The following is a 12,728-nucleotide window of genomic DNA, read 5'->3' on the forward strand; positions in this document are numbered from 1 at the left end:
TTCTTTCTTTGCCCATCTTCGATTTTCAAAAATAAAGTCAAATACTATATATTTAGAAAATTGAACTAATGAAATGTGTGATTCACTTATTCTTTAGAAAGTGTGTAAGCACATACAATGTTTCCAATAATTTCTATAAATATTTAGTTATTAAGTCTTGGATAAGTTATGCCATACTGTGGCACGCTTGCAGTGGAAAAATAAGATTCTACTAATGTTCAACTCAAGATGTTTTCTGTAAGCATTCCAATAATTTCAGCATTCCACAAAATCCCATAATCTTCCTATACTGTATATGTTCACATATTTCTAGGAAGCTAAACAAACTTATAAAGTATATTGGAAGAATAAAAATTTTAGGCATTTGCAGATCATAAATCTTCAAATAATTCAATGTAGAGATCTATACATATGTATTATAAGTAGGAAGATGACAGATGAATTAGTACATAAAGTTTTTATTTAAAGTTTTCCCCTTCCAAGCAAGCGTCATTTACACATCCTAAGACTGTACAAAATTTACATTCTCTGTGACTCATTTATTCACTTTTCATTTTCTAGTAGTTTGTGTCTTTCTGAAATACAGAAAGCTTTACTACTAGTTCTCATAAATGCTCTTATTTATTTTGGTTAGAAATAAGAAATAAATGAAGAACAAGTCTAAGGAAAGCAAACATCCTTGTATAAACTGTGACTTTCAGAAGAAATAGTGACAGTTGATGACAAAAGGTTTTGAAGCAGATCTTGCTCTCATCGTGATGTCAGCTGAAATTTTTGCACTAAGTCCTGTAGCTTTTCTTTCCTTCTATATATCATATGCTTTCAAGGAAAAAGATATGAAAGTTGATTGCACTGGATATATATATTTACATATATATTTTTACAACGGATCCTTTGGATCTGAACATACAAATAAATACAAAAACAACAGAGATTGCACTTGACTGTAGAAACGGTCCTGGGCTCCAGCACACCCACCCCTCTGGACGTGTCCCACAGCGAAAGCGTATCACCAGGGCGTTTTGAATTTGTAGTTTCCCCACGGTGTTGTTTTGAATGACACATTAATTGCAGGATTCAACAACATCTCTGGGTGATGAAAAAAATATTTTAGGTTTTTATTTACTCCGGTTGTTGATCCAGCTCTGAAGAGCTTGAAGATCAAGTTCATGTTCCTGCCAGTCCTGCTTGTTTGGCCACAGCAAGGAGATGCGTGCTCTCCTGACCTGCTAAATTCTGCATGCTCCCGAAGGCACCTGAGCCCAGGCATCTCTGGTGATGACAAACACACATGATGAGTCGGGGCACTAGTCGGGAAAGTCGTGAGCTTTTCTAGAGCCGACCAGAGAGCATTTCTGGAGCCAACGGCGAGGAAGGGGGAGAAGTATTTGTCAGGAGCGGTGACTTGCCCCTGCAGCTCTTTCACGCTGTGCTGGGGACAGAAGCCAGTGGGATTGCACTGAAATGACATGTGACTTTCTCTCCACCCCTGACTTGCTGAAAGCAATCTTCCAGTTTTCGTTAAGGGTTGTTTGGGTAGGCATGTCATCCAACAGAATCTCATCAATACTGTGGGACTGACTGTCAGTGCCAGCTTTTAAGTGGTAACAGGAGTGCTCACCACTTATATACCGCAAAAAATGAGAAAACATGGGCCTCTGTGGAAAGATTAGTGGAAGAGTGCATTTTGTTTTAATCTCTCATACAAAATTAAGGACACAGAAATTATGACTGGCTAGCCTAGAATCTACTTGGCAAAAAGCATCTGCTACAAGAGCCAACACCTTTCTCTTCTCTGATCCCAAGAGGTGCTGTAGGGGGCAGAAGGTGTATGAAATGAAGTTATACAGAAATAAAAATGTTCCTCTTTAATCTTATATGATTTTCTATAACTGTGCTGCCTACTGAGTCTGTGAAGAAGCCACAGGTTAGGGATATAGAATCGAGTGGCAATTTCTGTAATGCAGTGTAAATATTTAGGCGGGTCAAATTTTGTATCATTCATGAACACAATATCCCCAAAACTCAACACAGATCACATGCAGGTAGACTACAATGGACAATACTGATCTTAGGTCTCTCTGGGGGCATTGCTCTGTATTTTATCATTCTCCTTTGAAAGTTAAGATCCACATGAGGAGTTTTTGTAAAGCTGGGACAAAACCAGTTGGAAATGGAAGAGTCTGTCACCACAGGGAGTTTGGCGTGATTCGAGTTACAGACAGTATCTGTTCAAGAACAGGTCTTTTTCTTTCATGGTTACTTGTCAATCATCAGAACCAAGGGTGGGTTTCGGCAGTTGCACCCTTAGAATGCGTCGCTCCCGGCAGGAGAGAGATGTCTGCTGGCATCGTGTCCCAGGATGTGGCTGCCCCTCCCTGCTCCAGATGTTATTTGTTGTAAGGCACACAGGTGGGCAGGATGACTGTCACACAGGCTGGACCTGCCAGTGGTTCTGCTACGTCTCCTTCCAGCTCTGTCCAGGTACCTTTTTCTGGACAATAGCATATTGTAGATGACTTGTAGGCCCCCTGTAATGGCAGAGCAGGGGGCGTTTAGGGAAGAAGTGCAATGGAAACCTTACCACAATTACATTGGGAAGAAATATCAATTCTCTGCTCTGGTTAAAAAATTCCAGATGAAAGCAGTGGATTTTAAGTGGCTTCATGTGATCAACAAATCTTTTAAAATAATTGACCAAATGTTGGAAGTTACTCAGCTGGTTTGATAAATGAAAATTAAAAATTCATCTTAAATATTCAAATAATTTAAGTAAATTGGATTTTAGATGGTTGCCTCAATTTTTCCCCATTTTTAAGCACTATAGAGAATTAGAGCTGGGATTCAACACCAGTTTAAAACTAACTGAAAATGAAGTCTTCCTGATGTCTTTGCACATTTATTTATTTATTTTCAAGAGACCACATGAAAAATAAGAAAGGTCTTTAATCCTATTTCCTTTGAGTCAACCCCTGGGGGTAGTGCTTGGATGACATTTCCCTTCCCAAACCAAGGCCACTTGGCTTCCACCATAGACAAAAAGCAAACAAAAATCCAAAACAACTTAATAACCATTTTCTGAAAGTGTACTCCCGGCATCTGATTCCCAGTGTGTGTACTCAGAACCTCATCTAACAGCCTTGTTCAATGCAAAAAGAAGTAAAATGAATATTATCCAAACCTTAAACTATTCTTATAAAAATGACATATAAATAGGAAAATATACAGTCATTACTTAAAAAGTGAAGACATAGGCCACTAGACCCTGCACATCTCCTAATGTGGTATAATTTGAACAGCCACTTCCTCAGGTGTTCTTGATGAAAAAACAAAAATAAATAATAAAAAAGTCTGAAAAAGGAACATGCTGAACTTAATTAAGCTCCTTTCTCTAACTCCAGTTTATAGGAACTGTGGAGACAAAGACCATTTTAAATGGCACCACAAGGTGATGTTCAGCCAGTTCCCGAGGGTTGTATATTCCACACGGTGGCTGAGCCTGCGTCTCAACAGGTCAACGGCACAGAAGAAGTGGGGCAGTGGTGAGTCTCCAGCTGCGGGAGATAAGTGAGCTGTAATGGCCGAACACAGCTGAGATGTGTTGGATCCTGATTTGAACATATCAGCTTGAGAAATACACATTTTCGACGCTATAGGAGAAGTTTGAATATGGCTTAGATATAAAGAAATTACTGTTAATTTTCTTGGGTGTGATAGTGATAATGTGTTTATACAAACAAATGATTTTTTAAAGATAAAAACTGAAGCACGTAGGGTGAAATTATATACTTAGAATTTGCTTCAAATTGCTTCAGTCAAAAATTTTAAAAGGGAGGATGGATGAAGTGAATATGGCAAAACTTTGATAAATGTTGAACCCTGGATGATGGGTTAAGCGAGGGTCCACTGTACCCTTAACTTTGTGTGTTCAGAAATTTTCATGATAAAGGGGGAAAAAGTGAAAAGCAATGGCAAACTATAGATTCTATGGAGAATTTGTGGATATGTAATCATTTCCATTTTCCATGCAATCCCGATCAGCAGGTTTCAGAGTCTCCCATCCAATTTCAACACAACATTTGTGAAATCACTGAGTTGCACTTTCAGTTGGAAAACAGGACTCCCAAAAGCACGGGAATAGGAGCCGACCAGGGTCGCTGTGTCTGTGAGGCAGGCGGCCAGGGCAGGCGGGTCCACAGCGACCACACGGACCCTGTCCAGGACTTGCAGTGGCTCCCTGCCCATGTGCACAAGGCGCAAGCGCAGCGGGAACGTCTGGCGGGCAGCGAGAAGGGCCAGGGCCGAGGGAGAAGACACCTACCATACTCCAACTGTAGCCCCCCACCAGGTAGATGCTGTCGTCGAGCACTGCGCAGCCGGGGCCACTCCGACCCTCCAGAATGGGCGTTTGGAGTATGTTCCACTGGTCGCCTTTTGGGTCGTAACATTCCACCAGCATGACGTCCAGGTGGGAGAAGCCTAAGGGACATGGCAGAGGGAGCGCATGAGGATAAACTCGCTGCCTCGTTTGAGGCCAGGGCTTCTTGTAAAAAGAGGTTTAGCGTCAAGAAGTAGGTCCCTGTGTTTCTGAAGACGCAGGCGCACACATTTGCTGGTGACGTTGGGAGACGTGCTATAAAGACCTGAACAAAGACAAAAGCTGGGCGTATGGGGTTAATTCAAAGCAAGAATGCTTGATGAGATGGCACTGGGAAAGGTTCCTTATGTGGGGGTAGATTTTATGTAAAAAAGTTTATTAAAACCCTATTTAAAAGGTTTTAATAGTAATAGTTAAAGCAAGCATTTCATAGAGTGCTTACAGCAAGCTAGCTGTTTTCTGAGAGCTTTGCTATGAATCCACTCACTCCCCTCTACCACCCCGCGAGACAGCTGTACCACACTATTCACTTTGTCAGTGAGGAAACCAAGGGACAGAATCAGTGACTTCAGGAAGTCACGCCGTCACCAAGCGTATAGGCTGAGACGGAAACCAAGGCGACAGAATCTGGGGCTCGCACTTGCGGAATCAACTACACAGCTCTTAAATGAATGTTTAACTTTGTCAAAATGTTTTACTTAATTAAGAATATATCGCTCAAAACCTCTTTTGCCTTTTCTACAGGCTTACAATGTTTAGGAGCAGCTGTGATGATGTGAACGGTTCCCAGCACCTAGTAAGGATCCAGACTCACAGCAAGGAACTTAATTGCACTGGAAGGTTTTTCTCTGACCTCTGAGTCTCCTGGTGGCTGGGCTGCAGAGAACAACTTAGGCTACTGGGCTCCGCGGGAGCCCTGCCTTTAATTTAAGGAATCAAAGATCCTCAGTGGGAGCTTCATGGCCACCAAGCAGACTGAACGCTGAATGATTTTTTTCTTCTAGTTAAATGCATGCTAGGGATTTTTGCCAGCTGACAGTTATAATGCACATACTAAATTAATCAACATACTGGACTCTTCAATTAAACAGATAGATTCAAACATAGAATAATTTTCATTCTTGACGAAGGCAGATTATTTCAAGCCACTGATTTCTTACATAAAATAAATTGCGTATATTTGGGAATAATAAAGCATGTGCTTATGCAACTCTGTGGTATATTCCTTTCTTTACCATTAAGATTATTGGATAATCAGGCACATTTGGAGACAGGATTGGGGCAAATTCTCAGTTTAAGTTCTAGTGGCATCGTATGAGGATATATGTGGCTTCTCTGTGGCCAGTACGTATATTACATGTGTTGACTATAATCTTCACAAAACCACTGAAGCAAGGATAACTATCCTTTACAGGCACGGAGCTACGTGTCTCGAGGAGGATCCCAGGATCATACAGCTACAAGTTCATGACTGGGGTTCAAATCCACGCTAGGACTTCAGGGCATACCCCTTCCTCTGCACCGTAATGCTTCCTTGAACCAACCTGATTTTAATGTGTATGTGCTATTTCTAATTCAGGATGTTATTATCCAAGTATTTCTATTGTAGTACAGCCTTAAATATTAAAAGTTCCTAAAATGGTGAGGTGTTATTGTGCAAAAGAAATTAGTAGAATCAAGTTTTAATGTAGAAGCCACAAAGTTAATATAAAACATGTTGATGTAATGGAATGGTGTATGGATTGAAATGAAGAAGCCCCAGTGAGAGAGAATAAAAAGGGAAGAGCTGACCCAGCAAAGATAATGCCCTCCCGGCACAGGGGGACCAGCGGGACAGGCAGCATCCACATCTGAGACGCTGACATTTCTGGTCTAATATGAACTCGGAAATATGTAGGTTTAATGCTTAAATCACACGTGTGTAGTCTTTAGTACATTTAGGGGTATATGGTATCAGGAAAAACAGAATGTCTAAGTCTACCCCATGTTTAAAGATGGGATTATAATTGAAAAATAAATGTAAAGTTGGGCCTTACCTGCCATACACAGATGGCCTTTCTTGCTTAGTGCGATTTCAAAGACCAAGGAAGGTCAGAGCTGGTTTTTCACTTTCAGATGTGGAAACTGAGGCCCAGAGCAGCTCAGTAAATGTTCTCACACATTCAATGAACTGACTCTTAGAACAAGTTATTCTAAATTTAGACATGAAATTCTACCAAGTGTTGTTTTTAATAAAAATCACACAGTAGCTTCTTTGTGCAGCTATAGCTAAAGTTCTTTATGATTACTACAAAAAACAATTTTCTGGAAAAAATCCATTACTATAACTTTGGTGATAAGAAATAATCTATTTTACTGAATTCACTGTTATAACAAATTGTGCTTTTCAGTTATTAATGCTCTCAATTTTAATCTTCTGTAGACATCATTATTCATTTCTTTAATGTGTGTGGTAACTTAAAAATAATCCTATCTGTGCAGGAGACAAAATAAATGCTTGCCCAAGGGTACTGCTAATTTACACAGAGTAGATTTTATTTGGTCAACATGTTTTTTACTTGGTTAGCTATGATTATCTAACGAGAAACCCCCTTAGCAAGACACATGAGATGCAAATGTTATTGTGATTAAAACAAAACAAAAAAAAGACCTTTCAAATGATTTCCTCCAATTGCATACAGGCGATCATTCATTACAGCCAGAGTGTGGATGGCGCGTTTCGTGTTCATGTCTTGTTTCCGAGCCCAGACGTCCATGACAGGGTCATAGCAGTATAGCCACGGGACATATTCCCCATTGTGCACGCCCCCTGTGAATTAAGCAGAGAGGTACGAGTCAAGAGAGTGCCTTGCAACTGAACTTGGAGCAGAAAGTGGAGGACTGACTTGCCCGAAATGTATATCTTCCCACTGTGCACTGCTCCGGCGTGAGCTGCCAGTGGCTGAGGCAGGCAGGACACGTAACGCCACTCGTTCGTCTCCAGGTTATAACACTCCACGCTGGACAGGTAGCCGGCTTCATTCCTCCCACCAATGACGTATAAATGTTTGTCCAGCCGACACGCGTAGAAACTGGCTCTTCTGCAACGGAAACAACCCGCTGTCAATCACAGAGGAGCTCAGTCGGCCAGAGGAAGGAGCTGCATCCGCATCAGGCAGCCCGCAGACCCTCGGAGGCCAGACAGACACCTGCCCTCCAAGCCGGAGGCCTCAGACTGTCATCCTCTGCGTTGCCCACTGTGGCCAATGTTCTTGACAGTGAAACAGTCAAGGAGAAATTCACTGGCACTCTGTTTCAGCTCCTTTTCTTGCTTTTCTATATGCTGTTCAAGTGCTCACTAACGTCTAGCATACTTGGTACCTTGTGAGGATATTGCAGTTCGGTAAGACAGAGTGAAAAATGAAGCAGATAATGTAACAATAATAAATTATCTTGACATTCACTTTTTTATGGTCCTTCAAGGGTCATTGTTCCCAATTTATAAGAGAACTACCTCATCAAAATTTTTCTTCAATTACCATTTCTTCTTTTTACCCCCCAGTACTACTGCAAATAGGAGAAACTTTTGTGAACTGAATGTCGTGTTGAAATTTTGCTCTTTTATGAACAATCACAGGAATTTTGTCTATGTAGCTCTTCATGTTGATTCTTACGAAGCTATAGGATATTTTTTAGTCTCTTTTCAAGAAAGGCTATTTTTAAAATTATCCCATTATGCCATCAAAGGCAAAAGACACAAGCTGGGCTGAAAGGATTGGAAGCAGGGCTGATTCTGAGGTAGACCATAATTGAGTGAGATATTCGGGACTTGAGTTAGAGTTTTAGGAAAAGACATGGAAAGGGGTAGCACAATAATATTTTACAGGAAGATGCAAGCCTTGGTAACAAGTAAGACAAGAGAGCTGAGGGAGACTAAATGTTTGAAGAGGACTCAAAAACTTGGAGTTAGGGTGAGTAGGTTGGAATCTTAAGCAGGTCCTTGAGCTCCTGCTTCATTTCCCTCATTGATGCTGCTGGATAACATACCTCATAAGAATGACATGTGGCCCAGGACCGAATAAGTATGATTGTTAAGTGCCAAGCCCCTCTGAGAATATAATTTATGTCTGATGAATTAATGGTCTTCATAAAAACTGACACCAAGACTCTTGGGCAATGGCAGTGGTGAGATCAGAGTCCAGGAGGTTTCAGCAGCAAGCCTGTATGGTCAGCAGATTCCCTAAGTTGTGTGTGCAAAGTGCCAAAAACTCTGGGATGCCATATGGCATCTGGATGCACAGTTTGGTCTCCAGCATCAGACTGCCGGGCTGTATGATTTACTGGCTGCGTGTCCTCTGACCTGTTACTTAGCCCCTGTCAGCCTCGGGTCGCTCCTCTCTAACCCGGGGGTGACAGCCTTCCTCACTGCAGTATCTGCAAATACAGACAGAAGGTGCTGTCATAGTGGCCAGCATTTCAGGTACTTAGGAACCACCAGTTAATATTACCTGGATAAAAAAGATTTCAAAAATCAGCCATCAAGATGTTTGCATATAAACATTTCCTAGTAATAGTTTAAATGATGGTTAATTCTTCAATGTTTGTTTAGGTGATTTATTACCATATGGGTATGATACGTGCAACAGATGGTGATGTGTTCAGCATTAATTTATTTTTTCCAGCTTCACCATGGTACACTTGACAAAATTATAATATATTTACAATTGTAATATAATTGTAACTTGTAAATGTAATATATTTTCAATGTGATTATTTGATATATGCATATATTGTGAAATGATTCCCACAATCAGGTTAGTTAACATATCCATCCCCTCACAAACTTACCTTTGTGAGTGAGAGAACACTTACAATCTGCTCTCTTAGCAAATTTCAAAATACACTCTAATATTATTAATTAAAATCACTGTGCTGTACATTAGATCCTCAGATCTTATTCATCTTATAACTGAAAGTTTGCAGCCTTTGACCAAACCTTCTCTCTTCCTCCTACCCTGAGATGCTGGCAACCACCCTTCTATTTTCTGTTTTTGGAAGTTCAACTTTATTTTTTAGATTCCACATGTAAGTGATACCAGGCAGCATGTCTTTCTCTGTCTGTTTTTTTCCCCTTAACATAATGACCTTCAATTTCCTCCACATTGTCACAAATGGCAGGACTTCCTTCTTTTTTATAGCTAAATAATATTCCGTTGTGCATACGTAATATATACCACATTTTTATCTACTCGTTTGTCAACAGATACTTCAGTTGTTTCTGGATTGTGGCTATTATGATTAATGTCACAAAGAATATGATTCTATATGCTCTGAAGTGGGGCTGCTGCTTCTTATGGTTCTGTTTCGGTTTTCTCTTTTTTTTATAGTTCTGGCATTGTTAGCATCATTGATAATTATTGATAATTTTAAAGTAATATTTTGGCTATGTTTGTTTTTTTCTATATTTTCTTGATGCTTTTGAAAGAAATATGTGCTGTGAAAAATTCAGAAGGATGATGAACAACAATGATGGAAAAAGTAGTTAGGAAAATAAAGAGCAGGTGAAACATTTCACACAGTAAAAGTTGTTACCTGGGACACATGTCTTCTGAGGGGTTCATGAACTGAAATTGTAATAAAATGTTGCATATCTAGGTTTTGCACATGTGCATTTTTTGAGAGGAGTATGTTTGTAGAAATCTTTTAATCAGATTATCAATGGACTCACTAACCTAAAAAATGTGGGATTTCCTGTTATAGAGTAAATACTTTTCTAAAAATAAAATTAGGTTAAAAATAGTTGCAAAGCTGGACCCCTGACTGCTTCCTTCTATTTCTCTAACCAGGTATCAATTGCTCTCTTGTTGAATATGGCAGGTCAAGTTTATTTTAATCGTGATTTCACCTTCTCAGCTAAAAGTGTATACACATGTCCACAAAAACCTGCACGAAAGTAGCCCAGGTGCCTCTGTGCACCATCGGCACATGGGTAAGACAGTGCCCTCTCTCCATATGGTTCCATGACAAGCCTGGGAGCCTGTGAAATAGTTAATTTACTGATTTCATTCATGGACCATCTTTAAATAATTTGGACTATGTGGGTTGTGAGGCCGTGAGTTTTCTGTGCACTATATACTGTCTAGAAGAGAAAATGCCCTTTAGTCCTGACAAGTATGAAAACTCTATTTAATTAAGTTCACAGAGTGGAGAATAAGAGAAGCACTTCCTCTGCTACTGTGGCTCTTTTCACCCAGGCTCAGTTTCAGTTTCCTCACTTTTCCTGACCTGGTTCCTTCTCTCCTCCCTGACACTAAGTGAGCCTGCTCTCTTTTTAGCTGAGGAGTGCTTAATCTGAGGCTTCACGTGTACTTCTAGCTTTATCCACACAGTGTCACTGTTAGGATCTAAATAGGAAAAAAACCCAGTAGGTTTCACTTTCCCACTGAAAGAGCATTTTTAGGTAGAAATTCCAAAGCGAAGAATCTGAGCCTCTGACTTCCTTGCATGTGCAAACTGAGGCTTCATGAAATGCACTGTGGAAACACCGGCTAGTTAATGATTTGCCAGCAACTGTACGTGTGCTCAGGCTAGTCTCCCGGGCATGCTCTCTGCCCCTTCTCCCCTCAGGAGCACACCTGATTTCTTTGTGTTTGGGAAAGTAAATTCAAGGTTATGGAAGACTTGTTAATGGGATTACACCGTTTGTATTTCAGATAGTTGTCTCCTTTCTCCAGAGCCCTGCTGTCCCAATGCCAGAGGCAATATCCAATATATTGACATAAATTTAAAACAGGCTACCAATAACCTCTACAAATATACTGTGAACCCTGTATAGTGTACAGGGTTTTACATGTTCTTTCTGATGTTCAGGGTAGCCAGTTTCTACCCTACAGTACGGTAATGAATTACCATAACCTTATCTAAAACTGCTAGAAACAATGTACTTAAATGTAGAAACATTTCGAAGCAGTTGTTTCTGGCTTTTCACTTCCTCTGTGAAACATGAGCTTTGTAGTCTCTGCTCTCCAAACTGCTTTTTCTTTTTCTCTTCTCCAGACTAGCTAGGGGGTCAGATCTCCATAAGAATAACACCTAAAATGTCTAAATGTCTAAAATGAAAAAATTTCAAGTCACCAAAGCATCCTATTGGTTGAGTTTTCATCTTTGCTCTTTTCTTCTTACTAAAGAATCAAATCCTAATTCTGGGGCCAGAACAACTCACCAGCATTACACTTATATTTATATTTTTGTCTTGCCGTTTCTGTCAGTAAATTCTCAGGGAGCAGGCAGCGGTGGAGTGAGCCTAGAGGCCATGTGTGTGTCGCCCCGTGGGCCTGTGAGGTAGTCCTGCCCTTCCAGCAGCTCCTTTGGAAGCTCTGATCAGGTGAGATATTCTGGGAGTCTGTTGGGCTGCTCCAAGGGTGCAGTGCCCCTGGGGTGGTTCTGCGTTGCTATAATTCTCAGTCCTTTGGGTAACTGCTCAGCACAGTAACTTCTTAGAAGTTTGGTAGCAGCTAATGCAAGGGGGTTTTTGGGGAAGCCTGGTGTGTTTGACTCATGATATATACAGGCAGGAGGAAGTCAGTGGGCTAAGTAGAACAGGACAAGTTGCCCCTGTAGAGGTTGGCCAAGCGGGACACTGGTGCTAGGCATTGTAGTCAGCCGGCCAAGCGGGACCCTGGTCAACAAGAAACCTCATTCTGAAGAATCGGTTCAGGAAGCCAGTAATCATGCTCGACCCTAGCCGTAAGCCCTGGCCAAACATGTGACCTTCCTTCTTCTATGCTTATAAACACCCCACTGCAGCCCTGGGGGCACCCTCCCTTGGAGCCCCTCTGATTAGCAGGAGCCCTTTTCTTTTCACTCCTCAGTAAAAGCTTTGCTGGTAGCTCCTTCCACTTGTCTGTTGGTGTCATTCTTTGTCGCCTCTGAGACATGATCTGGGAAAAACAGCAACTTAGCCAGTAACATATACAATGCAAAATTAACTCAATTAAATGTTTCGAGAAACTTCTTTTCTGAACTGAAGAGTGTCTCCTATGTTTTCGGGTTTTTTTCTTTCTTTGTTGAAGCACCAATTAAGCCCTGGTGGTAACTGATCCTACTTGCTTTTTCGATCGGAGGCTTGGCAATGACAGAAAAATTTCATTTTCAGTTATGGATTGCTGCCTGGGTCAACCCTCCCATCAGAGATACAGAGCCAGAAGATTGGGCGTTTGTGGGCTCTGCCTTGTCCCACTCAGCTCTGTAAGGAGCTCTTTATTTGGTCTGTCGAGTTGATTGTTCTAAATCTAAGAAAACCCTTCTTTTACTAGGGACCTGACATGATATACCATAATGACTCAGAAAGAAACGTTAAACAGTCCATCCT

The 12,728-nt window shown here is 40.9% G+C and overlaps 1 protein-coding gene across 2 annotated transcripts in view; it reads right to left on the bottom strand.

Moving 5' to 3' along the window:
* Positions 1–450: 450 nt before the first annotated feature.
* The window catches only part of KLHL14 (kelch like family member 14), a 185,959-nt gene continuing 173,681 nt past the window's right edge, over positions 451–12,728 (bottom strand). For both annotated transcript variants that reach the window (XM_037004747.2, XM_073212730.1), the window contains exons 6-9: positions 7,268–7,458; positions 7,029–7,187; positions 4,322–4,479; positions 451–2,531 (exon numbers count right to left, since the gene is read on the bottom strand). In XM_037004747.2, the coding sequence (XP_036860642.2) occupies positions 2,391–2,531; positions 4,322–4,479; positions 7,029–7,187; positions 7,268–7,458 (649 nt within the window). In that variant the 3' untranslated portion in view covers positions 451–2,390. The remainder of the gene's footprint in view (positions 2,532–4,321; positions 4,480–7,028; positions 7,188–7,267; positions 7,459–12,728) is intronic.

This window comes from Manis javanica, chromosome 9 (genome assembly GCF_040802235.1).
Source record: "Manis javanica isolate MJ-LG chromosome 9, MJ_LKY, whole genome shotgun sequence".
NCBI lineage: Eukaryota > Metazoa > Chordata > Mammalia > Pholidota > Manidae > Manis > Manis javanica.